Consider the following 27,930-nt stretch of genomic DNA (forward strand, 5'->3'; position numbering starts at 1 on the left):
TTTTATTTTCCAACAGAATCTTTTTTAATATAAAACAAAGATAAAACACACCTCAACCCTGCAATATGCCAGCATGCCTTGCTTCTACAAGATGCATGCTAGTCCGTAAGACTAAGTAGCAAAGAGTCTTTAGGAGCATTTGGCTGGGAGAAATAGAAAAAGCAGATCTTAGGGAAGACTGGGCTAGCCCCGCCGCTGAGACACATCCCTGAACACTAGAGCAGTCCTTGTCTTTTCAGATCCTCGTACGTCTTCTTATTCACAACATTCCCACTGGAGTCTTCATACTCTTCCTAAAAGGGAAGAGGAACACCATTAGCTACACCTCCTGGGAGAAATGTTTGGAGCCAACCTCTGGATACCTGAGCTCACCCTGGCCTGATTCCATGCCATTCATCTAAGACAGCCTTTCTCAACTGGGGTTCTGCTCTATTGCTCACAGCATCTATTAGACATCTAGGATGGTACCGATTATGACCGATCCTTGTGGATATCTGAGAAAATAGTTCATTCAAATCACTTTCTGTGTTTAAGACGAGGAACCCTGGTTGAGAAAGGCTCACTTAAGACATGGTTTTCAAATGGTTCCCAAGAATCCTAGGCTTCTGCCTAAGAGACCACTACAGGGGATGAAAGGCCAAGAAGGCTGAGCTTCTCCACATCCAGAGCAGTTCTGCTTTTTTCTATTTTGTTTATTGGAGTTCTACATTACTGTCTGAAAAAGGCTTTGCTGCTAAAAAAAGGAACACTGAAAACCACTGACCTAAAAGAGAAGCAGCAGCTACCATACCTCACATACACATCGTTCCTCATCTCTGAAATCTGCTGTCCAGGATGACTGTCTCAAGACCAGCAAGGACACCTCCCCACCACATGAGAAGATCATCTCTCATCAGATGCTCTCCTCGAAGGATACCTAACGTATGACATGGAGTCTCAACTTCTTAGCTTATGAATCCTCACGGCAGGACAAGACACAGGGCACTCCTGCTTGCCACTTCAAAATTTCAGTGGGAGAATATACCCTGTCTTAAGACACAGATTTAAAGTCTGACGCATTTAATTTAATATCACAAATGAATTAGGCTTACAAGCCAAGAGCCAATTATAGATATTGTCACATTACACTTGCTACTGCAGTGAACCAGGGACCATCTCTCACCTCCCTTCTACGTGGTGAGGGAGCTCTGTCTCTTGATGCTATCCCCGATGCTACGTTAGCACTCACCTCAGTGTCAGGCTGCCATCGTTCCGATGCCTTCTGCAGTTTCAGCTTGGCCCACACTGCAGGACGAGAAATGATCAGCAATCAGATTCCACTGAGTATCTACTGGGTACAAGGTGTTACAACACATCCCGCATTAGGATCCCCCTGAGTGCCTGCCCTTGAGACTTCTACCTGCCCCAAACTGGAATTTTGGTTCTGGATCACCTGTGGACAAACCCCTTTCATTGCAAAATTTACCATAATGTTTCTTTGCTGTAAAATAAAAGTTGGATCAAATCTAAACAAAGACCTCTTAGAATTGAGAACTGATAACTCTCAAAGGAAAAAGCTAATGTGGTACAACATATAGAAATTATTGGAAAAAGTGACCTTACTGTATTAAAGTTCATAATAGAAGAGACTGAGAACACTAGACATTGTCAAATATGTCTAAAGTCTGGTGCATATATTTCAAAAACTTCAGAGGAAAAAAAAAAAGTGAAATATCATGGCCAAAGAGTCTGAAAGATAAGATGGCTCAACAAACACTGAAGACATTAAAACGAGAATTCTGACAGTTAAATAACTAATTATTCCAATGATCACGAAAAGGGGAAGACATCTACAGACACCACCATAGCTTCAGAGGGAGGGAGGATCAAACACGTACAAAGACAGGACAGATAACAAAACTAGGGAAAGAACAACTTAAACCTGTAAGAATGGTGTCAGGAAGGTGCACCCTTAGAACAAAGGGCTACGTGGAGCAGATGGGACAGGTCTGCTGCTACAGAGATAAGATGATAAAATATTAAGATTACAGTGAAAAGGAACAATTACTTGATTCTTATATGCTTTCACATTTCCCATCAAGTAGAACAACCTCTAAACTTGACAAGATTACCAAACTTTTAAAAAAAATTTTTGGCCATACCGCACGGCATGCGGGATGCGGGATCTTAGTTCCCGGGATCGAACCCATACCCTCCGCATTGGAAGGCGGAGTCTTAACCACTGGACCACTAGGGAATTAATAAACTTGACAAGATTAGAAGGTATATCCTATAGAGGAAGTTGAAGTCTAAGATGGGTGAAGAAATAGTAAATGAGACAACATATAAGAAAGTGCTTAGCTCTGTGCCTGGTGTACGGGCACTCAACTAATCATCTTTTCCTTCCTTGCTAATTGCCTTAAATTAGCTGAAGTCTTCAGGTCCAGATAATATGCACATTACAAAGGAATGGAGAATTTACCACGTGCCAGGGCAGGGCCTTATCATATTCTTTGTCCAGGCCATTCAGGAATCCAACCCAGAGTGGTTCTAAAATACCAGAGATCAGAAAGGCTGTCATGATTTCCTTTTTTTTTTTTTTTTTTTAAGACAGAGTGTGGGCCATCTCAGAAGGTGAGAGGCCCGGAAATATAGGGTGGTTAGTTTTTTTTTTTAATAAATTTATTTATTTTATTTATTTATTTTTGGCTGTGTTGGGCCTTCGTTGCTGCGCACAGGCTTTCTCTAGTTGCGGCAAGCGGGGGCTACTCTTCGATGCAGTGTGCAGGCTTCTCATTGAGGTGGCTTCTCTCGTTGTGGAGCACGGGCTCTAGGCATGCGGGCTCAGTAGTTGTGGCTCATGGGCTCTAGAGCACAGGCTCAGTAGTTGTGGCGCACAGGCTTAGCTGCTCCGCAGCATGTGGGATCTTCCCGGACCAGGGATCGAACCTGTGTCCCCTGCACTGGCAGGCAGATTCTCAACCACTGTGCCACCAGGGAAGCCCCTGTCATGATTTTCTTAAAGAAAAAAGTGGATGTAGGAAACTGGAGCAGTGAGGGAGATGTTACTCTTCAGAGGAATCTGAAAACAATTAGAAAAAAATGGAACCACCTCTGGGCGCCAGCGTGGGTTCACTAAGAATAAGTGAGGCAAATTAATTTGAATTTCCTATTTTTGATGGGATAGTGCCGACTCGATAAAAGGTATAGACACAGGATATCATGATTTTAGCAAAGCGATTGCTCTCATAGGCAATGTCCCTAGAGTTCATGAAAACATTGTAACTCTCATGATACTGCCATAAACAAGATGGTGATATTTGAACCTGATGCTATTAGTTTATTAGTTTAGTAGACTTATACCTAGTGAATATTGGTCAATTGTGACCAACCACCTAAATGGGGAATCTCTGGTGGCAATTCCATAGGGCTCTTTCTTAGCTGTCTTTTGTTCACCTTAAAAAAAATCTTAAGTCTGGAACAATGGAATGATTAAAATAATAAATTTATAAGTGAAATCCTTCATTTAAGTAAAAAAAAAAACAAAAAAAAAACCTACTGTAACTTAAATGACAGTACTGAATCTCTCCCTCCTGGCTAAAAGCGCCAAAAGGAAAACTTCAACAGAATGATCTAAAACAAAGACAAGTAAATCCAGTGTGACAGCTGTGTCAACGGTTACTTCCTTGCCCACTCCCATTAGGGAACACATCTTCCCAAGGTGTTCTGGAAGGAGCAGTCCTGGTCTAACAAGTAGCTATTTTTGCTGCCGGCTACTGAAAAGACAGCTGACTGGACTACAGATGTCACCTGACCCAGCTGCGCCTATCTATTGTCTTTCCCAGATACTAGAAACTGGGACACTAAGAGACTGAGCTGGATGATGGCAGGCTCTGAAAACTGAAAAAGGTCATACAGGGCAAGGGCTAGAGTTGTCTTCATTGTGAGCTAAGGCTTAAAGAGAAGACACAAGGAAGTGGAAAAGGCATACATATAGAGGGAAGCACAGCTGGGTAAGCATATACTTGCTAACAGGATGGAGGGCATGGAGTTAGGTTTTAATGGGTTCTCTTCCTCATAACCAAAAATCCTTAAGATGTCTAGTTTTGATGCTTTTAAAAAACCCCAAACCCAAAAACCACACACAAAATCCAGGTTTAATAAAAAATAATTATTCCACCGATAGGAAAAGAAGAAAAATTGCAGAAACTCTACAGAATAGAATTAACTTTGATTTCATAATTAATTGGTGCCTACTATTAGTGAGACAACTGAGATAAAGTCTGTCATGATCTTGTGGGAGTCAAGATATATATAACCATCTATCTGTTACTGAAAGTCCGAAAGGAAGACAGAGAGTTAATCTAAGATACTTAAAGGGAGGAATAATCCCTGGGAAAAAAAAGGGAGGGGGAAGGTGATGATAAATTTGTAATAAACCTATAAATGATCTATTGGGGGGGGGGATGAAAAGAGAAAGTGATATTGAGATAGAAGTGAAAGTACAAATGCTATGTAGAGAACCTACAAATATTAGAACCTACAAATATTCAAGGGAAGTCATGATGTGTGGAAATGATACAATAAATCAAAGAAGTGGTAATAATAATAATATGCATATAAGAGAAATTGAGAAGCCTAGACACCTGAATAAGGAGATAAATATTGAAAACAATATGGATAATGGAAAAATCATGAACCTGCCAATAATATTCTGGAAGAAAATTTAAGTTTTCTAAAAATCTTTGTGTGGCTAAAGAGAAAATGCATGAAGTTTTTTCTGGAATATCCCTTAATGATCAACTCAAAAACATCTACTTGATGAGGGTGATTTAAAAGAAGGCAGGATAGCACTGTGGAAAGAGAAGAGACTGCTGTAGAACAGACATGGGTTTGCTCCCTGGCTTTCTTCCACTTAAACGCTATGTGACTTTGAAAAACTTACCTCATTTTCCTCTTCTGGAAAATGTGGGGGACCTCCTACCTCACTGGTTGTTCTGAAGATTAAATGAGTGTAAAAATCTCCTATTTACCTGGCATACACCAGGCACCTGGTAAATGGTAGCTAGTAATAGTAAGATTAAACTCCAAATGAAAAGATAAAGGTGACTTTGGATCTCACGCCTCAGACTCTGCAGAGGAGCCCACAAGTGACGCTGATAATGATGGCAGCTTATGTTTCTTCACTGAATAGATTCTACACTGTGGTCAGACAGGCTGTAGCACTTGACCTGCATTATCTCATTTAAACTTTGAGACAACTCTCTGAAGTAGATATATCAATATTATTACCACCCACATTTGATGGATAAGGAACTAAAAGACCTCACTTGTCCTGTGTCCCATAGCCAGTAAGTAAGCAGTGGAGCCATGATTTGGACCCTAACCAGTGGCCTCTCCGGAGTCTGCACACTTAACCATCACATGAAACTATATCAGAAATGTGGTTTTGAACCAACTTTACCCTTGAAGCAGAACATATGAAAACATATAAAACTTGACAGAATCCATCAACCAAGTCCTAGGGAAAAAGATCATGACAAGACATAATGGAAGTAAAACCTACTATGCATAAAATAAATAAGCTACAAGGATATAGCACAGGGAATAGAGCCCATATTTTATAATAACTATAAATGCAATGTGATATTTAAAAATACTGAATCACTATACTGTACACATGAAACATATAATGTTGTAAATCAACTATACTTCAATTTAAAAAAAGTGAAATAAAAGAGATAATGGGAATCTGAAAGCAGAAAAAACACTTTTTATAAACAAGGTGATAAGGATATTGATAGATATAAGATTAAAGACATAATGTCTCCGGAATCATTATGAGAGTAAGACGTATAGAATTTACACTGCTTCAGGACATCCAGATATAATCACCTCCTATAAATAACTCAACTAATAATACATATTAATAATAATAGAAATTTGTAGTAGAAAGAAACTATTAGACAAAACATTAAAAGACTTCCCTGGTGGCACGGTGGTTAAGAATCCGCCTGCCAATGCAGAGGACACAGGTTCAATCCCTGGTCTGGGAAGATCTCACATGCCGTGGAGCAACTAAGCCTGTGCGCCACAACTACTGAGCCTGCACGCCACAACTACTGAAGCCCGTGCACCCTAGAGCCTGTGCACCACAACTACTGAAGCCTGCATGCTCTAGGGGCTGTGTACCGCAACTACTGAGGCCCACACGCCTAGAGCCCATGCTCCGCAACAAGAGAAGCCACCGCACCGCAACGAAGAGTAGCCCCTGCTTGCTGCAACTAGAGAAAGCCCACATGCAGCAATGAAGACCCAACACAGCCAAAAAAAAAAAGAAACATTAAAGTTAGAAATGTTAGAAAACTGTCTCAAAGAAATAGATTCAAGTCTACTATATAATCTATGTAAGTGAGAAATCTAACAAGATAACCTTTCCAGCAAAGGAGTTAAATATAAATAGATCAATTAATACACTGAGTGTAAAGAGCTTAATATCCCTATACAAGGATGAGCATTGATGACTGGGGTAAAAAAGAGCCCACATTTGCTGCCAAAATTTTGATAACTGGGGAAATGGTCTAAGTCTATTACAATAGAACAAACAAGCTATCAGGTAATGGGAATTTCAAAAAGAAAATGGGAGTGATCAATAAGGTTACAATACAATATTGAGTTTATGTGGCTCAAATAACACAAATCAAAATATACACAAAACTGGCAGAAATGCAAGAGACAAAGCTTAATTACAACTGGAAACGTAAACATGTCTTTATCAGAATTCAAAACAAATAGATGTAAGTATGAAATTAAAAACCTGAAAACTGCAGGAAAATTAAACAGCCTACAGGTGGAGAGACATACTTCCTTTCAGGTATACATAAATCTTTAACAAATCACTGACTATATACTTGGACACAAAGATAAAATACATTCTAAAGGCAGAAATTCTGTAACTTACTGCATGGACCAAGAAAAACAGAAATAAATGAAACAGAATGAAAAAACCAGTGCTTTTAAAAATAATTACTGAATTATTCTTTAAAACTCAGAAACAACCTCTTTAATAAACAAAGTTCTAAGTATAACATACAATAATGGATATTTCCAATAGATCCCTAACAGAATGATATTGAGTTCTAAATGCCTGTATTAGAAAGAATACAGAACAAAAAGAAGAAAGTTCTTGACTAACCAAAGCAATCTTGAGAAATAAAAATAGTGCTAGAGGTATCACACTCCCTGATTTCCGACTATACTACAAAGCTACAGTAATCAAAACAGTATGGTAGTGGCACAAAAACAGACACCTAGATCAATGGAACAGAATAGAGAGCCCAAAATAAACCCACACACTTATGGTCAATTAACTTATGACAAAGGAGGCAAGAATATACAGTGGGGAAAGGATACTCCCTTCAGTAAGTGGTGCTGGGGGACTTCCCTGGTGGTCCAGTGGCTAAGACTCCATGCTCCCAATGCTGGGGGCCCAGGTTCGATCCTTGGTCAGGGAACTAGATCCCACATGCCGCAACTAAGAGTTCGAATTCTGCAACTAAACATCCCGCATGCCTCAGTGAAGACCTGGTGCAGCCAAATAAATAAATAATTTTTTTTTTTTTAAAAGTGGTGCTAGGAAAACTGGACAGCTACATGTAAAAGAATGAAATGAGAACATTTTCTCACATCACATACAAAAATAAACTCAAAATGGATTAAAGACCTAAATGTAAGACCAGAAACCATAAAACTCATAAAAGAAAACATACACAGAACACTCTATGACATAAATTGTAGCAATATTTTTTTTGATCTGTCTCCTAAGGCAAAGGAAACAAAAGCAAAATAAATTAAACTTAAAAGCTTTTGCACAGCAAAGGAAACCATTAACAAAATGAAAAGACAACCTGCTGAATGGGAGAAAATATTTGCAAATGATATGACTGATAAGGGATTAATATTCAAAATATGTAAACAGCTCATACAACTCAACAGCAAAAAAACAAATAACCTGGTTAAAAAATGGGCAGAAGATCTGAATAGACATTTTTCCAAAGAAGACATACAGATGGCTAACAGGCACATGAAAAGATACTTAACATCACTAATCATCAGAGAAATGCAAATCAAAACCACAATGAATGGGGCTTCCCTGGTGGCGCAGTGGTTGAGAAACTGCCTGCCAATGCAGGGGACACGGGTTCGAGCCCTGGTCTGGGAAGATCCCACATGCCGCGGAACAACTGGGCCTGTGAGCCACAATTACTGAGCCTGTGCGTCTGGAGCCTGTGCTCCGCAAGAAGAGAGGCCGCGATAGTGAGAGGCCCGCGCACCGCGATGAAGAGTGGCCCCCGCTCTCCACAACTAGAGAAAGCCCTCACACAGAAATGAAGATCCAACACAGCCAAAAATAAAAAAAAACAAAAAAAACAAAAAAAACCAACCCACAATGAAACATCACACCTGTCAGGATAGCTGTCATCAAAAATACTACAGATAACAAATGTTCACAAGGATATGGAAAAAGGGAACCCTTATACTGTTAGTGGGAATGTAAATTGGTGCAGCCACTATGGAAAACAGTATGGAGGTTCCTCAAAAAGCTAAAAACAGAAGTACCACATGATCCAGCAATTCCACTCCTAGGTATATATCAGAAGATAACAAAAATACTAATTCAAAAAGATACATGCACTCCCAACATTCATAGCAGCATTATTTACAATAGCCAAGATATGGAAGCAACCTAAGTGTCCATCAATAAATGAATGAATAAAGAAGATGTGGTGTATATATACAATGGAATACTACTCAGCCATAAAAAAGAATGAAATTTTGCCATTTATAACAACATGGATGGACCTGGAGGGCATTATGCTTAGTGAAATAAGTCAGACAGAGAAAGACAAGTACTGTATGTTATCACATGTGGAATCTAAAAAATAAAACAAACAAATGAAGATACTAAAACAAATAGATTCACAGATACTGAGAACTAGTGGTTACCAGTGGGGAGAGGCAAGGGTTGGGGAGGCAAGATAAGGATAGGGAATTAGAGGTACAAACTACAATGTATAAAATAAATAAGCTACAAGGACATATTGTACAACACAGAGAATATAGCCAATATTTTATAACTTTTTTTTTTTTTGCACAGCTCATGGGATCTTAGTTCCCTGAAGAGGGACCAGGGCCAGGCCCTCGGCAGTGAAAGCATGGAGCCCTAACCAATGGACCACCGGGAAATTCCCCAATATTTTATAACTTTAAATGGAGCATAATCTATAAAAATTTTGAGTGACTATGCTATTCATCTGAAACTAATATCAACTATACCTCAAAAAAAAAGTAAGTTCTTGATTATAGACTTAAAAAAAGCACAAAGAAACAAGATTGAAGAAAATAATAGTAAAAAGGAAATAGTAATGGGGTGGTGGTGGTGGGATGAATTGGGAGATTGAGATTGACATATATACACTAATATGTATAAAATAGATAACTAATAAGAACCTGCTGTATAAAAAAATAAATAAAATTCAAGTCAATAAAAAGAGGAAACAGTAAAACTCAGAATAAAAATATTGAGTTTCCTACTTTAAAAATATTGAGTTTCATAATAAATCAAGGAATTGTATTGGCTATTAACTAAAGAATCTTCTCAGAGTGGTCCCCTTGTATGAAGAAGTAATCTCTATTTAAAGTTTCAAATGACAGAAGAGAATGTAGCATGTAATCCCATTGATTTTATGACAAAAATATGGTTTTGATCACTAAATCTGACAAGTGTCTGAAAGGAAAACAAAAAGCACATCTTTTATTTATGAATGTAAAAACAAAACTTCTAAAAAGAATCCTCACAGGGTAAATAACTGCATTAGGGACTTTCCTGGTGGTCCAGTGGTTAAGAACCCACCTTCCAATGCAGGGGACGTGGGTTTGATCCCTGGTTGGGAAACTAAGATCCCACATGCTGCGGGGCAACTAAGCCCGCACACTCTAGAGCCCACATGCCACAACTACTGAGCCCACGTGCTGCCACTAAGACCCGATGCATCGAAAGAAAGAAAGAATGGGCACAAGTCTAATACAAATACTTCACTAAAGAAGACGCACAGGGCTTCCCTGGTGGCACAGTGGTTGAGAATCTGCCTGCCTATGCAGGGGACACGGGTTCGAGCCCTGGTCTGGGAAGATCCCACATGCCGCGGAGCAACTAGGCCAGTGAGCCACAACTACTGAGCCTGCGCGTCTGGAGCCTGTGCTCCGCAACAAGAGAGGCCGCGATAGTGAGAGGCCCACGCACGGCGATGAAGAGTGGCCCCTGCTTGCCGCAACTAGAGAAAGCCCTCGCACAGAAACGAAGACCCAACACAGCCAAAAATAAATAAATTAATTAATTAATTAAAAAAAAAAAAAAAAAAAGGAAGATGCACAGATGGGGATTTCCCTGGCGATCCTGCATGGTGCGCAGTGTGGCCAAAACAAAAACAAAACAAAAAAAACTGCATTAAAAGAATATCTACCACCCAGCCAGTATGAAATAATTCAGGAATGCTGTTTTATTCAAGGCCTGATAAAAGAAAAAGTAGTAAAAATGTTGTCATCTTTCTTTTGAGGAATGTGATAATAAAATCATAAGCCAGTTTTAAAATTAGTGTAGCTGCATCACCATTGTCCTTAAAAACAGCATCCAGGGAAGGAGGACTTATTGCCTGCTTCTATTTAACATAAGACTTGGGGGCAATGCTTAGGAAAAATAAATACACGGAACAAAATTAATTAAAACATCCCCTTTGTTTTTGTAGTTGGCATGATTGTAAGCCTAAAATAATGTAGAGTTCAATTTCAAGGTATCAGAAGTAATAAATTAACTCAGGCAATTTGCAGGACATAAGGAAATACACACAAGGGACTTCCTTGGTGGTCCAGTGGCTAAGACTCTGCACTCCCAGTGCGGCGGGTCTGGGTTCGATTCCTGGTCAGGGAACTAGATCCTGCATGCTGCAACTAAGACCCGGTGCAGCCAAATAAATAAAATAAATATTGAAAAGAAAAAAGAGAAGAGAAGAGGAGAAGGACTTCCCTGGTGGCACAGTGGATAAGAATCCGCCTGCCAATGCAGGGGACACGGGTTTGAGCCCTGGTCTGGGAAGATCCCACATGCCACAGAGAAACTAAACCTGTGTGCCACAACTACTGAGCCTGCGCTCTAGAGCCCACAAGCCACAACTACTGAGCCCGCGTGCTGCAACTACTGAAGCCCGTGCACCTAGAGCCCATGCTCCGCAACAAGAGAAGCTACCACGAGAAGCCTACACACCACAACGAAGAGTAGCCCCCACTCACCGCCAACTAGAGAAAGCCTGCACGCAGCAACGAAGACCCAACGCAGCCAAAAATAAATAAAATAAGTACATTAAAAAAAAAAAAGAAAATACACACAAAAATGAACGGTGATCTATTTACTAGTTATATGCAGCTAGAAAATACATCTAAAAATGAGACTGCATTCAAAATGCAGCATTATGATTCTATGACATTTCATTATTATTTTAATTTCCTCCCAACAGAGTGAAGGGCAAAAAATGAAGAGGCTAATTGGATAATCTGATAACAAGATAAATTTAAATTCTGATTAGAGGAACTGTATATCCCAACTTGTAAATGAATAAAGACAGACAAAACAGCAAGGAGGGCTTCCCTGGTGGCACGGTGGTTAGGAATCCACCTGCCAATGGAGGGGACATGGGTTCGAGCCCTGGTCCGGGAAGATCCCACACGCCACGGAGCAACTAAGCCTGTGCGCCACAACTACTGAAGCCCGCATGCCTAGAGCCCGAGCTCTGTAACAAGAGGAGCCACCGCAATGAGAAGCGTGTGCACGGCAACAAAGAGTAGCCCCCACTCACTGCAACTAGAGAAAGCCGCGCACAGCAACGACGACCCAATGTAGCCAAAAATAAATAAATAAATAAAATAAATAAATTTAAATTTTAAAAAAAGTATTAAAACAAAACAAAAAAAACAGCAAGGAGGAGTCCCCAAAGCTGACTCACACAAAAAACTCAATGAAAGAGTCCCCAGAGTCCACAGGTTAAATCAGGGATCAGGGAGCTCTTTAGAAGGTCATTTTTACTTGGCTCTGACATGGAGGATTTGAACAACCCCAGAGCTGGGAACCAAAGGAGTTAGCTGAACAGGCAGTGGAGTAGTGTGATATGCACAGGCAGTGCCTGAAATTTAACAAAGTGGAGTGGTAAAATCACGTTCTTCACAGTCTAACCCACTAACAGTGAAAACATGACAGAGAAGAGATCAACTAGAAAGAAAATAAGCAGCCCGTGAGAAAGATGGCAAAAGCTACCATTGCCAGGCAAACAGGAAGCCTGACTGAGGTCCCTGGGTGCTTCAACAACACACTCCTGGACACACGCTGCACTTGGCTTTTTCTCCAAGAGGTATTTTGCTGCCCTGTTGCTGGGTAACTGCCCTGTCACCTCAGAAATAAGTTTACTGAGACCATTTCTACTTTTTTCTTCATATCTGCAGTTAACATAGTAAAATCAATTCAAAAAATATACATAAACCCATTCACTCAAAATCTTGCATACAGGGGAGTTCACAGACCCCAGTTAAAAGCCGTTTTAGGGAATTCCCTGGCAGTACAGTGGTTAGGACTCCGAGCTCTCATTGCTGAGGGCCCAGGTTCAATCCCTGGTCGGGGAACTAAAATGCCACAAGCCGCACGGCACGGCTGAGGGGGAAAAAAACAAAAAGCTGTTTTATAGTCAGCACAGAGCTCTTCTCAAGGGAGGAAGAATCAGTACTGCTGGCTAATTCATCCCCTCAAAAAGCAGTGAATGTATGTAGGACTGTAGTAGTTTGTACATATCCACAACCTACTGCTCTTAGGCCTGGACACACCAGGGTATCGGGACAGTGAACTGTAGGCCTGACCTCAGGAACAATAAAGCTTACTTACAGGAGACGGCATCTTCAATCTGTGTCACGTTAGCAAAGTGGGCAGTGTTTGGGATGCCCAAACACCTCATGCCATGAGCATGACGCCATTCCTGGGAGAAGCAAGAGGACAATGTGAAATGGGATGACTGAACACTGAGCACTAACTCCATTCTACTCATAAGCCCTACCCTGACCCTTTGCAAAAGGCTCCACCTAAAGGCAGCGTTCCTTTTGTGGCTCTTGTTTGTAGACAGCTGGCTGTGACTGACAAGAGGCCGTCACTTCAAAGCAGCACTGCACTGTTTGCCTCACTGGGCTGGTTTATAAAAAACCTAGATTCCAGATCCAGACAAAACCTGTGTCAAGACCACAACTCACCAGTCACCTCCCAAGCAACGCCCCCCACCAGCATGAGTAAGCGTTACTGATGGCTGGTCAGCGTCATCTTTGGAAGTAAAGGAGAAGACTGTTTATCAGATACAGGCAAGGACACGAAAGAGACCAGGAAGAGACGCTGATGGAATGACAGTTCTGGCTCAGGGACAGCAAATGGCATGGGCCCTGGATACCAATTCTAATTCGTTGGAGGTGGTGTTGAGAAAGATTCAGAGAGTACACAGGAGCTTGGCGGAAAAGACCCCAGGATCAATTAGTAATATGTACGTCTGAGGGAGAGAGAGAGGAGTTCATATAAATTCGCCATCCTTGGCTACATCTAGCAAGTCTTCCATTCTGTAAAATTTCCTTCCAAGTACTAAGAATTGAAGGCAGAAACAAAACAAGGGTGAGTTCACTTACTGGAGTACCACCCAGATAATGCTTTCTCTCAAGAATAGTTTGATAAATGTCATCCTCTTTGTTTCTTTTTTTCAAGAGGCAAAGGTCCATTTAAGACCCAAAGAAGGAGGCGGTCAGCCCTTTCTTTGGTCCTGAGTACTAGCAACAGGATAGAGAAATGACCAAGGAGTCAGAGAGGCAAAAAGAAAAATAAAGAGCAAGCAAGAGGAAACAGAAATGAGGTTCAAACAGCAGAGTGGTGGGATGCCTCCAGAAACCACCTCAGGTACTACCACCACCAAGGCTGGCACTGGTGCCAGAGGCCAAATGCCACATGCTGGACTTTAGATCCACTCCTTCTCTGATTCTCTTAGGCTCTGGACACTAGTGATCCTCTCAGGCTGCTCCTATCCTCTTCTCTAAAAGACTCATGTTTCATGCTTCAACGTCCAAGAGAAATGGCTCTGAATTCCTTACAGCAAAGTGCCGCTGGAAGGCCTTGGGACCCCGGTAGGTGTAGTTTCCACAGATCTCACAGTTATAGTTGATATTCAGGCCATGAAGCTTATACAACCAGTAAGGAATGGGCTAAAAGAAATCAGATAAAAAACAGTATTAGACTAGTGTCTGCATCTGCTTCCAAAATGGGATATGAGGGAAAGATGGTAGCGCTGGGACTGACTTTGCCATCCCAGCCGAGGGGCAGGTTTTTGGGGTTATAAATGATCTCGTTCTCCTCATCTTCACTTTCGCTCTCGCTGATCTGCTCTTCCTCCTCCTCCTCTCGCTCCTCTCCGGTTCTTGCCTGCTTGCGCTGCACATTTTCATGAGTGAGGTGTCGCTGTTCCTAAGCCAAGCCCATAAATGAAAAGGGAAGTCAGAGAACAGTGCAGGACAAGAAGGGAACTTTCCTATTCTGCTATAACCCTTGCTGACCCCTCGCTTCCAAGGATTAGGCTTTCTTTCTTGTCAAACAAAGAGAAAGTCTTGTCTTCAAATCAGAATTCCTCATCAGCAGAGGAATGATTCTTCCCTGATCCTAAAGGAAAAAGTCAAAGGTTTCATAAAGCACTTGCCTAAGTTACTCGCCTGAGGCCACGAACTATCATAGAACAACAGAGAACAGTCTCTTCTCTTCCAACTCTAAAATATCTCCTGAACCGGTCCTTCCTTCTCCTTCCCACTGTTACCGTCCTCACCAAGATGGCAACCTTCTAACTTGCCCTGAGTCTCTCCTCATTCCAGTCCAGCTTCCATGTTGTTCCCAGATTTTTCTGCTCAAAAAAACCAATCTAATGGTGCACTTTGCTTAAAGAACTTTTATTGGCTTTCTGCTGCTTAAAGGACAAGGTCCCAATTTCGAACATAACTTTCCGAATTTCTCTGACCACTCCCTCCCTTACAAGGCACACCCATATACGGTGGTTTCCTCATTATTTCCTTTCATCGTATTTTACCTTCTTGCTTGCTGTTTCCTCTACCTGGAACATTTTTATCTCCCTCTTTCTACTCAGAACACTCAATCTCAATGTACTACAGCAGGTGTCACATTATACTGCAGTTATTTGTAGCCCTCAGCTGCAAAGTGGGCTTTTCGAGGGCAAGAGGCTGTGTCATATTCACTACTGTATCCAAAGATCTAGCATAATGTCTGGAAACCAACAGGTACCAATAAATGGTGAAATAATGGTAAAAATAATATCAGTACATTAACAAGAGCAACATCTAGAAACCATTTTGGCTGTTAACTGGCTGGGATTCGAAAGACAAGAGTGCCACCTCCTGGCAGGGAAAGCAAAATGCTCTCAAAGGAGGGAGAAGTAGTGGGCACACCTGTGTCAGGGGCACAAATTTGCCTCTCAGTCTTCTTCAGAGGACTGGCAACACAGACTGCTGCCCAGCCTAGCACAGTGCAGGTTTACTGTGGAGAATATAAGTACCCCCAGTATCCAATGTCTGGCTAGCCTCCTCTTACCAAAAGCAGTTGTAATAGAAGGAAACAAAAAGATGAATCTTAGTTTTATAAGCTATCATGTAAGTGGTCCTCAAACAAGGGCAGAATGAAAATGTCCATGGCAACCGACAGAGACACGTAGACCAGCTCTCTGAGCCGGAGCCACCTGCTCACTCAAAGCACCATGTGAGCATTTGTAGAGGCAAAGGCTCAGAGTGGCTGAAAACTACACAAAGCAGACAATTAGAAAGGCCAGTCCTCTGCAGGACTCCCAGAGACACTGACCACCTTCTCTGGGTGAGTGGTGCCCTTTCCTCCACCTTCTCTTCCCTGAAAGAGTCATTGCCTCCCACTCGTCCCCTCTTTCTCTCCGAGATAAGCATCCTGGTCAGGTTAGACCTTTTTCTACCCGCAACCCCCACTTCAGCTTCTTCTTGAAAGAATATTCAGAAAGGAGCAGCTCACAGCCAGCTCTGTACCACCAACCTCCTGGCCCTAAGAAGTTTCGCACAATCTTGTGAACACGTAAGGAATGCCTTTTCAGAATAAGTCACATCTGAAAAGCCACTCTTATCTGCCTTTTGAGTGTCTGCTTCTTGGGTCACCCCTGGGTATACTCCAGAGCTCAGGCAAAGAATCTGGATACTAAGGGGAGTCTATTCTCTCTGCCTAGCCTCACGCGATTGGGCAACCTTGGGAATATCACCTAACAACAGACACCTAAGAACAGAACAGCACCTCAGTGAAGGGCCAAGTACCCTGGGAGAACCCAATTTTCTGCTGAAGTAGTTTGATATGTATCTTTCCTCTTGCAATCCTAAAAAAAAAAATCCTACAAATTCATATTTCTCTTACTTCCCCATGTTGTAGCATTTACAGCCCTCAGCAGAGTCAGTTACTCACCCCAAGAATCTCTACATATTCGTAGATCTGGGCTTCTAGGAAAGCAATGTCTTTGTTCCTCTCAGTGTCTCTGAAAATAAGAAATAAACTCTATCACTCAAGGGTTCTTTTACCCAATGCCCTGTTCCGTATATCTGGGAACATTTATTCCATGGGTGCATTAAAAACTACAAGCATGTGAGAAATACCACATTGTGAAAGCAAATGCTCTGTTCAGCTCAGGACTCGCTGATAGAAGTACTGAGGTTATTTCTTAGAATGCATGGAAGCTTCCTCTTTGACCTCATTCTAGAAGGTGAAAGACATATCCAGGTATTTAAATTTCCATGATTATAACATACAAAGGAAACGTGGTACAGAAGAGCAAGCTCTGGAACCAGCAGACTTGGGCCCAAATCCTGACCCTGCTCCTTAGTAACTGTGAGATAACAGACACACTCCAAAACTTTTCTAAGTCCTTATCTGCAAAAAATCAGGATAACTTTTTGGGATTGTTTTGAGAATTAGGAAAACCACATATAAAAAACACCCTGTACAGGGCTTCCCTGGTGACGCAGTGGTTAAGAATCCACCTACCAACACAAGGACACGGGTTCGAGCCCTGGTCCGTGAAGATCCCACATGCCGTGGAGCAACTAAGCCTGTGCGCCACAACTACTGAGCCTGTGCTCTAGAGCCAGCGAGCCACAACTACTGAGCCCGCAAGCCTAGAGCCCATGCTCCGAAACAAGAGAAGCCACCCCGATGAGAAGCCTGTGCACTGCAACGAAGAGTAGCCCCCGCTCGCTGCAACTAGAGAAAGCCTGCGCACAGCAACAAAGGCCCAACGCAGCCAAAAATAAATAAAAATAAATTTATTTTTAAAAAAAAACCCTGTACAAGCATGTGGCTCAAGAATAGATTCAACTGTCATTAGCAAAAATGTACTTAGAAAAATATTTTTGAACCTACTTAGTTTCTATAACCTACAGAGGTAACAAAAGGTACCCAGGGCACAGTTTCAACTTTACAGACATCACCCACTCTCAGTCAGCTGAGTACAGACTGTCTTTGGTTTATAATAACAATGAGAGCACGCTCTGCCATTAGCAGAGAGAAGGAGCTGACTGGCTCTCGATGGATCAATAGTGGTGATAAAACAGGCTTTAAAATTTCTGTTGTGGTAAGCATTCTGCATGGGAATAAAAACTTTAAAGTGTCAGCAGAGGTGCGGCCCCAGCCACTCACCGCTTGGTGCCCTTTGACTTGGGATTTTTGGCAAACAGGGAGGTGTCAAGTGACTCCAGGGACTTTCCTTTGGTGCTGAATAGCCTCTGGGCTCGCTCTTCTAGGGTCCTAAGTAGACACAGGGGCAAAGGATTTCAGGATTACTTTATAGGCTTGCTTATCTTTGCAGTGGGGGATGACAGAAAGAAGGGAATGAGAGCCACTTAGAAGATTGTGAAACACACAGTAAATGAAACAGTTCCGATAGAAAGACCAGCCTCTTACCCGCCGCACTTCAGGCCTAAAGCTAGGAGTGCAGATTTCAATCTGTCCAGACCCAGGGAGGCCAACTCCTGTATGAAAGAGACAAGTTACAATTTTATATAAATAGACTTGGAGAAACAACAAATGCTGAAACTTCGTCTTTGCAGGCTGGGGTGTGGGTGTTCCTAAAGCTGTGGCAAGACCACACATTCCACAGCCAATCTCCTAGCAGTACGCCCCAACTCTTCAAAGAGGCCTTGGGGGTTAAGTTCATACATAACCATACTGGTAGTGTTCCATTACCTCCACTACAGCTTAAGATGGTTAGAATTTTTAGTTTACAGTTTTCAAAGAAGTTGGATACACTTTTTATTCTTTTTATCTCTCTACATTCTTTGTAGATGCTTGGCCCCAAGAACTGATGTCTTATCATGATAAGTCTATCACATTAAAAACAGGAGACCAAGTGATCCCTCTGAGGAGTGAACAGGCAAGACCGGCACAGTGGATAAAGAAAACATACCTCCCAGGAGGAGAATGCAGAGAGGTCAAGATGGGCTCCGGCATGGGTCAGGGCACTGCTTGTCTCTTTCTGGAAAGAACAATATGATGTTTATTAACACCCAGGTTTAGAATGAAGGCAAGGGAGTCATCTAAAGTACAGGCACACCTCAGAGACATTGCAGGTTCAGTTCTAGACCATCACAGTAAAACGAGTATCACAATAAAGCAAGTCACATGACTTTTTTGGCTTCCCAGTGCATATAAAAGCTATGTTTACACTATACTGTAGTCTAGTAAGTACACAATAGCATTATGTCTAAAAAAACAATGTACATGCCTTAGTTAAAAAATACTTTATTGTCGGGGCTTCCCTGGTGGCGCAGTGGTTGAGAGCCCACCTGCCAATGCAGGGGACGTGGGTTCGAGCCCTGGTCCGGGAAGATCCCATATGCCGCGGAGCAGCTGGGCCCGTGCGCCACAGCTGCTGAGCCTGCGCTCTGGAGCCTGCGAGCCACAGGGCTGAGCCCATGCTCCACAAGAGAGGCCACCACAATGAGAAGCCCGCGCACCACAATGAAGAGTAGCCCCCGCTTGCTGCAACTAAAGAAAGCCTGCGAGCAGCAATGAAGACCCAGTGCAGCCAAAAATAAAATAAATAAAACAAATAAATTTATTTAAAAAAAAATACTTTATTGCTAAAAAAATGCTAACCGCCACCTGGGGCTTCAGTGAGTCTTGGTAATAACAAAAATCACGGATCACGGACCACAATAACAAAATGAAAAATGGCACTAATAGATTTGCTTGACCCAGGGTTGCTGCAAACCCTCCATCTGTAAAACATGCACCATCGGAGAAGTGCAAGACAGCAAAGTGCAGTAAGATGAGGTGTTCGTGTATCAGGTGCTGGTTGGCCCCTTATACACATGTATGAATAACAGCCAAATGCCTACAAGAGCAGAGCAGAAAAAACCAGATTGAAAAACTCTCCCAGGGATTTCAGGAAAACTCAAGTTTGTCCCCAGGAATGAAAACATAAAGATTTCTAGCATATAATTATATCAGTTTTCAGTCAGTAGGAACCACAGAGCAGTAATGACATGGTTGGTGAAACTCCTGGGCCCAGCCAATGGCAAGCGGGCCCTGACAAATCTCTTTCAAAGTACACAGAGAAAACCCAGCATACTTGGCAGACAACATCTCACGGCCATAACTGATCCCAAGGGATCAGCACCTCATGCCCTAAAGCAGAGGCTCAAGATTGAAGTAAAATAATTAGTTTACGTCCCTGGCATGTCCTCCACCCACACCCCCACTGAAGCTCACCGGCCATCCAGGAAAAGTACCATTCTCCCACTTCTTCTCAAACTCATTCTGAATTTTCCCAAAAAGTTCATTCTGATCTTGGAGAGGTTTCACTCTATCTGTGTAATCCTGAAGGTACTCAAGCAGCATCTCCAGATATCTACAGAGGAGTAAATAACACAGAGACAGCAAGGTTTCTATTTTTGATATACTGTTATGCCCTGTAAAACATACTTATAATTCCAGTGAAACTAGTTTTTTCAAGTAATAATACTACTTTAAAAATTGAGCTTACAATTGGCTTTCTCCTAATATGTCATCTTTTTTTTAAAACATTTATTTATTTGGTTGAGTCAGGTCTTAGTTGTGGCAGGCAGTCTCCTTAGTTGTGGCTCGCCAGCTCCTTAGTTGCAGCTGGTAGGCTCCTTAGTTGCACCACGCATGTGGGATCTAGTTCCCGGATCAAGGATCGAACCCGGGCCCCCTGCTTCGGGAGCACGGAGTCTTAACCACTGCGCCACCAGGGAAATCCCTCTCCTAATATGTCATCTTGATTCTGACCTTTCCTATCTTCTTTCATCCTCATGATACAATTCCAAATACTAAAGTCTTAACTCACATATAAAAGATTTTAGGTAAAAAGAAAATGAGAAAAAGAGAGGAAGGTAGAGTACAGATTACTAACCAGGGGCATAACAACACAAACAAAACTTAAATCTATACATCAGACCCAGGCACTTCACTTCAATCACAATCTGAGAAAGTCTAATTTTTTCCCATTCAACCCCAAAGACACAGAGCCACCTGGATGGGAGACTTCCTTCTACAATGAGACAACATTAAGAACAGTATGGGTCTAAGATCGCAGATGTGCCCATAGACACACATTCTTCCAGAGCCAGAGTATTATGGTTTTGAAACCATGTCATTCAAAATTCCTATCCTCCAACAAACCTGGAAGTCATTCATATATGCCTTTCATGCAACAAAATTCAAAACTGCCCTCAAACCTTCTCATTAAACAACCTTCTAGTTAAATCCAGTAGAGGCCTAGAAACTAGTAATGGCTACCTCTTATACTCTGCATTCTTCCTTTCTTTAGGAATGTCAAACAACTGGTCGAAGATTGACAGGTAAGTGATATAATCCAGCTTCTGGAAAGAGAAAAGAAATGACAAGAGATTCAGTTAGGTGTTTGCACCAAGTTGCAATATAATCTCCAATAAATGAGATTAAAATTGAGTGTTGCCTAACAAAGTAACAAGGCCCAGCTCACTTTAGTCTTTTTCCCCCCCTAACATTTAATTCCTGCACTCAGTGTTAATTCCACTGGACTGAGCAGAATATCAGATACACAATTAACTCTGTGAAATAAAGATCAAGTCAATAAACCATAAGCTAAAAGAAACATCTGTTGCACATTACTACTGGGTTGGCCAAAAAGTTCATTCAGTTAGTGAATACGTTTTTCAATAAAGTTCTTCGTGAAAATGAAAAATGTCTTTTATATTTACTTAAAACCAAATGAACTTTTTGGCCTACCCAATATATACGGGCACTTGTTTAAAGACTGACACCCACTACACATCCTAAAATAAGGTCCCAGAAGGTGCCATTTGTTCACTCATTCAATCACTTACTGAATATCTTTGGACCAAGTACATGGATACAGATGAGAACAAGACAGATGCAGGACTGTACTCATGGAGCTTAAAGTTTAGTCACAACTTTTGAGACATGTCCTCACAACCCCAAGAGAAATTTCATCATGTATTTCCTTGTGACCCTGAGACTGTCACATTAAACCTCAGCTCTTATGGTAAGTTATTTTCTAATACCTTTTTAAATATATTAAATAGCCCTCCTGGCAGAGATTATGTTTTTGTATCTTTCATGTACCTACTACTATGTGTGCCTAACACAGAAGCCTGATGCATACTTGTGAGTTTAAAAAATTTTTTTATTTTTACAAAAGCAAAATAAGTTTGTTGTATTAATAAAATAAAATTTATTGATAAGTAAAATATGCTTATTGTATTCACTGTAGAAACCCGACTTTCACTTTGAAAAGTGTTTCATTCCAAGAAAGCACATCACCTCTTTAATATTTACATAACAGTTCCAGAACACAAGGAAGACACTCTAATTGTTTCAGGTCTAGTAGCCCCAGCCCAGTGTCCTGACTCACCCCTAGAATCAGAACCACTCTCCCCTCTCCTGGGTCTTACCTCAGAGGCCTTCAGGTTAATGTATTTGAGGTAACAGTCATGGAGATCAAGGTAACGACCATATCCCTCTTCATCTGTGAACTCCACCAAATCTGAAGGAATCAGATATCAAGATTCAGATACTAAAGACCACTTTCTTGGACTTGACTTTTCAAGTGGACTGCATTGTTTCATAATGCAGCCCTTCACCCAAATATCCTCCCTCTAGTCACAAAGTGAACAGACCTCACTTTTCCAGGTGAGTGAATTTGAGCTGGGCTAGCACAAAATCACTATTTTGTCCAAGGCCGACTCAGGATGACAATCTAGTCCAGACTTTTCTCTAGTCTAGCAAAGAGGAAATCAGTAAGGGAACCTGGCTATAAATTTCTCTGGGGCCTTTTTCCAGGACTCTGAGGGCAAATCTGAGCTCTGGTCATTAACCTGTACTTCTGCTAGTGCTGGATAGAAACATCAAACCCTACTTACTTTGTGCCTCTTCACTTGGATTCTCTCGAGCCTTCAGGAGCTCCTCAAATTCCACTGACATTGGCACACAGATCTGATGGGAAAAAGAGAAAAGCTCAGGTGGGTTTTTCAACATAGAAGTTGCAATATCACAGAATGGACTATAGAGAAAGTTGGATTTCTAACACTTTATTTGGCCTTGATTTTTCATTAGGAGCTTTCTTCTCTTTTCTAATTACCTTGCTTTTTCCTTTTCCTTTTTGCATGTTTTAACTAAAAATTGCTAAAATAACACATGCTCACAAAAACTCAAATAACACAAAAAGACAAAATGAAAAAAAAATCAAGGTTCAGGGCTTCCCTGGTGGCGCAGTGCTTAGGAATCCGCCTGCCAATGCAGGAGAAATGGGTTTGAGCCCTGGTCTGGGAAGATCCCACATGCTGCGGAACAACTAAGCCCGTGTGCCACAGCTACTGAGTCTGCGCTCTAGAGCCCGTTTGCCACAACTACTGAGCCCGTGCACCACAACTACTGAAGCCTGCGCACCTAGAGCCCATGCTCCCAACAAGAGAAGCCACCGCGAGAAGCCTGCACACCACAACGAAGAGTAGCCCCCGCTCGCCACAACCAGAGAAAAGCCCACGTGCAGCAACGAAGACCCAACGCAGCCAAAAATAAAATAAATAAAACAAATAAATTTATATATATATAAAAAAAAAATCAAGGTTCCCTTGGACTTCCCTGGTGGCACAGTGGATAAAAGACTCTGTGCTCCCAATGCAGGGGGCCTGGGCTCAATCCCTGGTCAGGGAACTAGATCCCACATGCATGCCGCAACTAAGAGTTCGCATGCCTCAACTAAGGAGCCTGTGTGTCGCAACTAAGGAGCCCGCATGACGCAACTAAGACACCTGGTGCAACAAAATTAATAATATTAAAAAAAAAAAAAATCAAGGTTCCCCTTTAATAATTCTCCTGGGAATAGCTAACCACTGTCCACAGACCTTTTTAATTTTTATTATTTATTTATTTATTATAAATTTATTTATTTATTCATTTATTTAATTTTTGGCTGCATTGGGTCTTTGTGGCTACATGTGGGTTTTCTCTAGCTGCTGAGAGCAGGGACTACTCTGTTGCAGTGTGCGGGCTTCTCATTGCAGTGGCTTCTCTTGTTGCAGAGCACGGGCTCTAGACGCACGGGCTTCAGCAGTTGTGGCTCACGGGCTCTAGAGCACAGGCTCAGTAGTTGTGGCGCAGGCACTTAGTTGCTCCGCAGCATGTGGGATCTCCCCGGACCAGGGCTCGAATCCGTGTCTCCTGCATTGGCAGGTGGTTCTTAACCACTGCGGCACCAGGGAAACCCCACAGACCTTTTTTAAATGTCAGCCATTCCCAAACTTTGCTGCACATTAGAATCACCTGGGAGAGTGCTAAAAAATCCTAACGCACTTGATACCAATTTAATCAGAAGTGGTGGGGAGGTATCAGTACTTTTTAAACACTCCCAGATTCAAACACACAGCAAAATTTGGAAACCACTGCTCTATGTATTTAAATATATGTATTTGTGCAAGCACATACAGGCAAGTGCAAGATTATTATTTTGTTTCTCACATAATTAGACTTATTTTTTTTTCCCTTTCCCTTAGTATATCTTAGGCATTCTTCCAATCATTTATTTAAGCACTTATTCCTCATCACCTTCCTACCTGGGCTGGGATAAGGTTAACACACCAGAATGGTACTTGTGCCTTCTCTCTTGGTTACCAAAAGACTTAATACTCTACCTTCCAAAGGGGATGAGGAGACATAGGTAGGTGTGTGAGGGTACATTCATGTACCTCCACTTAACTTCAATAAATAGCCTCTCCTGTCTGGTATTTTCAGTCTCTTCATTTTTCCATCGGCTCCTTTAAATATGTATGCCTCCCCTATTTTCCTTATGATCCTCCTGCTTCTCCTCTCCTTTTTTCTTCCAGTCTTTCAAATGCATGCTAAACACTCCACACTACTGTATCCTCATTATCCACTTGTGCCTCTGTGGCCAGATTTCCACTCCCACTTCTTCAACAGAGTAGCAACCCTGGCAGTTACCAATCAACAACAGCTGATACCAGTGACTTCCTTTGTGAAACTCATTGGCTGAGCTTCAGTAAGACATTACCTGGAGCTGCCATTTGACCTGTGATGGATGGCTTCCCAGACTCCTTTTCAGTTAAGTACCTTATTAAGAGTGTGCCCCAAGGCACACAGAAACTGACAGTCTCCCTTCACACTGTCTCTCCCTCCCAGAGCTCTATGATCCGTGGCTTCAACCATCAAGTACATGTGGTAATTCTCAAGCCCCAGTCACCTAATTTCAACTGCTTATGGGACACTTCTACCTAGATATAATATCACCTGAAAATCTACATACATAAAAATTCATTTCCACTACAAAGGGGTTATGTCTTTCTTCCTTATTTCTATCAAGGGAACAACTTTTTAGTTACACAGTCATAAAAGCTCAGAGTAATCACTGACCTATCTCTCTCCACTTATCCTACAGCCATGCCTCGCTCCCCCTTCCCCTGGAATTCCTTTGGTCAGCTGTGTAAGATGCTTAATGGATTCTTCAATAACTGAGATATAATCCCTGCTCCTTATCATTTTACAATATAGTGGGGCAGACGTTCATTGTCATAAAATATGACAGAATCATAAAGATAGGAAAGATTAATTGGGGGAGTAAAGTAGACTAGGAAGGAATTTTCATGAAAGAGTAGGCCTCTGGGCTGAATCATGAAGGTGTAATGATCACTGGAAGCGAGTAAAGCCTTTTTGTGTTAGTTGGATCCTCTAGGTAGCAGATTTTAAGACAGAGTTAGGAGCACAAGTGGTTTATTGGGTGGGTATTATCCATTAAAGATAAAAAGGAGAGAGGAGGATTGGGCAGGGAGAGCCCAGACCATGATGAAGATAGGACAAAATCTTGACCAACCCAATGAGGAACTCTGGAGCAAAAATTACTCACTAGAAGAGTCTCACAATGGGCAGAAATAACCAGGCCATGGTACCCCCACTGTGCTCAGTCACTGGTTGGGGGCTGCCCAAGAAGAGAATGGCCTTAGCTTAAAGCTGAGGGAGATCCTGAAAGCACTGGAGTTGCAGGATGTCACCTAACTTCGCTGCTTGCAGCTAACTGGTGAGTTCTTTTTTGAAGGGACACCTGAGTGGCAATCTCCACTTTCCTTACACCTTTCCTTTGTATGCTCTTTGGACAGGTTTGGAGAAAATACTTTCTGAGGTCATACCTCATTTGGGTGCTTCCGGTGGAATTCCTTTATTTGTTTGAGTCTATTATAGAATTCAGCAAATTCATTGGGTCCTGAAATGGCATTGAGCTCCTCCTTTCGTAACCTGCAATTTCAGAAAAAATCCAGAGAACACGGAACACAAACTCAGTCCTTTAACCATGGCTCCTCAAAAGCAATAATTCCTGGATTGGCTGTGACTGTCACTTACCCATCCTTATCATCATACAAATCCCTCAGGTTCCCACTGACTTCCATATACCTCTGAAAGGCAAACACAAACCCATCAGGATGAAGCAATCTGTACAACTTAGACCCAAGCAACCAACAAAGGCTCTCCTGTCAAAGCCCAGGGAAAGCTCAACAGATATGGTGTTAAAAGTTCCTGTTCTTTCTGGTACCTTTAACAGATAACACTGGTTCCTAGTTACTTTTTAAAACAGGTCATTTTGAAGATTAAGTGATGTGATTTGAGGTGTGGCAGAAAGTTCCTATATTTAACTCTCCCTAGAAGAGTCATAAAAGAGAGCCATTGTCACCCTTTGGTAAACAGCAGTTCCCACCTAAGACACTCAAAGATAAAAGGATGGTCCAAGATGATTTTCACTATTTCAAAAGGCTTGACTGAGGAGTGCACAGACTAAATAAAACATCACACAATTTCTTTTGAATTCGAACTCAGGATGGTATGAGTACGTAGTCCCTTCTCCAAAACTTTTGGGACCAGATTTGTTTCAGAATTTGGAATTTTTAAGTTCAGGAAGGTACTGCATGCAACATCCCTAGCGGAATCTGGAACACACGTTGATAGTTCTGCAGTGAAACTTATGCATTATTTATTAAATGTGATAAAGACCATAAAAAGCCTCCCATCTGTTCAGGTCAAGTCAGATTTTTGCCATCAAACAATTACCAGAACAAACAAATAAAAAACCTTTTGTTTTCAGAGTATTTCGGATTTGGGAATTTAGATAAGGGATTAGGGGCTTGTAATATTAATTATCTCTTCCAAATTAGAAACTCTGATTAGGTCTTTTATTCTTTTCTAAACAGATTTCAAACATGCAAAAGTAGAGAGCATGGTATAACGAACTTCCATTTACCTACCACTTAGCTTTAACATAAAAATGGATCAGTATTTTGATCTTAATTACTTTTCTAAAAGTAAGAAATTGAACTATTACTAGGAAAATGCAGTGTAGTAGGCAAAAAATACTTCCAATGCTTCAGTACAGTGTTCTGGGAGGAAAACAGTAATACACAGCATTCTCTTTTGGGGAGAAGGGAGAGTACCTTCTAAGCCTGAATGGTTGACTCCTGGTAACTACTCATTGCACATCCACAGGATACAGAATGCTCTAAGGGGCATCTTTCCGAGTAATTAAGAATGAATGAGAGTTCCCCATTCACAGAAGCGAGCAAGGGTGGTTAAGCACCCTTTGGCAGGCATACAAACCCTCGACTGGCCAACCCGGTTACCTTTGTCCAGGGCTCCAGGTGACCCCCCCGCCCCCTTCTTCCAGCCCATAGCGACCCAAAGAGAAGTGGACAGCGGGGCACTCACATCTTGCATGGCCCGTGTGCGGTGGTCAGAATTGATCTGGTCCCGGAGCTGAAGAAAGGCAAACGGTGACACAAGACACCGTTAGTCGGAGTTCTGGAGTTGGGAAGGCCGCCCAAGGGCGGAGCTTATCCGCTCAGGTCTTAGCGGCCCAAGCAGAGAAGCCTCTGGGCGCTGGGCCCGGGGAAAGGTTACCTAGGCCGGAGCTCGGGTAGGGAGCCCCGGGAAGGGGCGGGCGCGGGGCAGGTCTGAGGACCGAAGAAAACTCTCAGAGGTTGAACCCGGGCATGGGGCCCAGCCTCAGGGGTAGCCCCTGCCCAGGCCCCACTCACCGTGGACTTCTTAGTGAGCATCTCTTTAGCCATGACGTCCATGAGCCGTTCCTTCTCCTCGTGATAGCGCCGCTGCTGCTCCAGAATTGTCTCCATCTTCCCTCCTCCGCCGCCGCCGCCGCCGCCGCCGCTGCCTCAAATCAAGCTAGAACACCGATACGGCCGGAAACAACTCCTGCTGCCTTGCGCGCCCGCGTCCTAAGAGGCGCG

The 27,930-nt window shown here is 42.2% G+C and overlaps 1 protein-coding gene across 1 annotated transcript; it reads right to left on the bottom strand.

Moving 5' to 3' along the window:
* Window positions 1-27,930, bottom strand: SF3A3 (splicing factor 3a subunit 3). The gene is made up of 17 exons (XM_059897142.1): window positions 27,721-27,930; window positions 27,392-27,439; window positions 26,039-26,091; window positions 25,828-25,933; window positions 22,552-22,624; window positions 22,084-22,175; window positions 20,927-21,009; window positions 19,877-20,015; window positions 18,570-18,638; window positions 18,068-18,135; window positions 17,804-17,911; window positions 16,577-16,646; window positions 14,402-14,566; window positions 14,197-14,307; window positions 12,962-13,052; window positions 1,229-1,284; window positions 1-293 (listed from the first exon to the last, which is right to left on the bottom strand). The coding sequence occupies exons 1-17, from the start codon at window positions 27,814-27,816 to the stop codon at window positions 216-218; spliced, it is 1,506 nt and encodes a 501-aa protein (XP_059753125.1). The 5' UTR covers window positions 27,817-27,930; the 3' UTR covers window positions 1-215.

The sequence above is a fragment of the Balaenoptera ricei genome, chromosome 1 (genome assembly GCF_028023285.1).
Source record: "Balaenoptera ricei isolate mBalRic1 chromosome 1, mBalRic1.hap2, whole genome shotgun sequence".
NCBI lineage: Eukaryota > Metazoa > Chordata > Mammalia > Artiodactyla > Balaenopteridae > Balaenoptera > Balaenoptera ricei.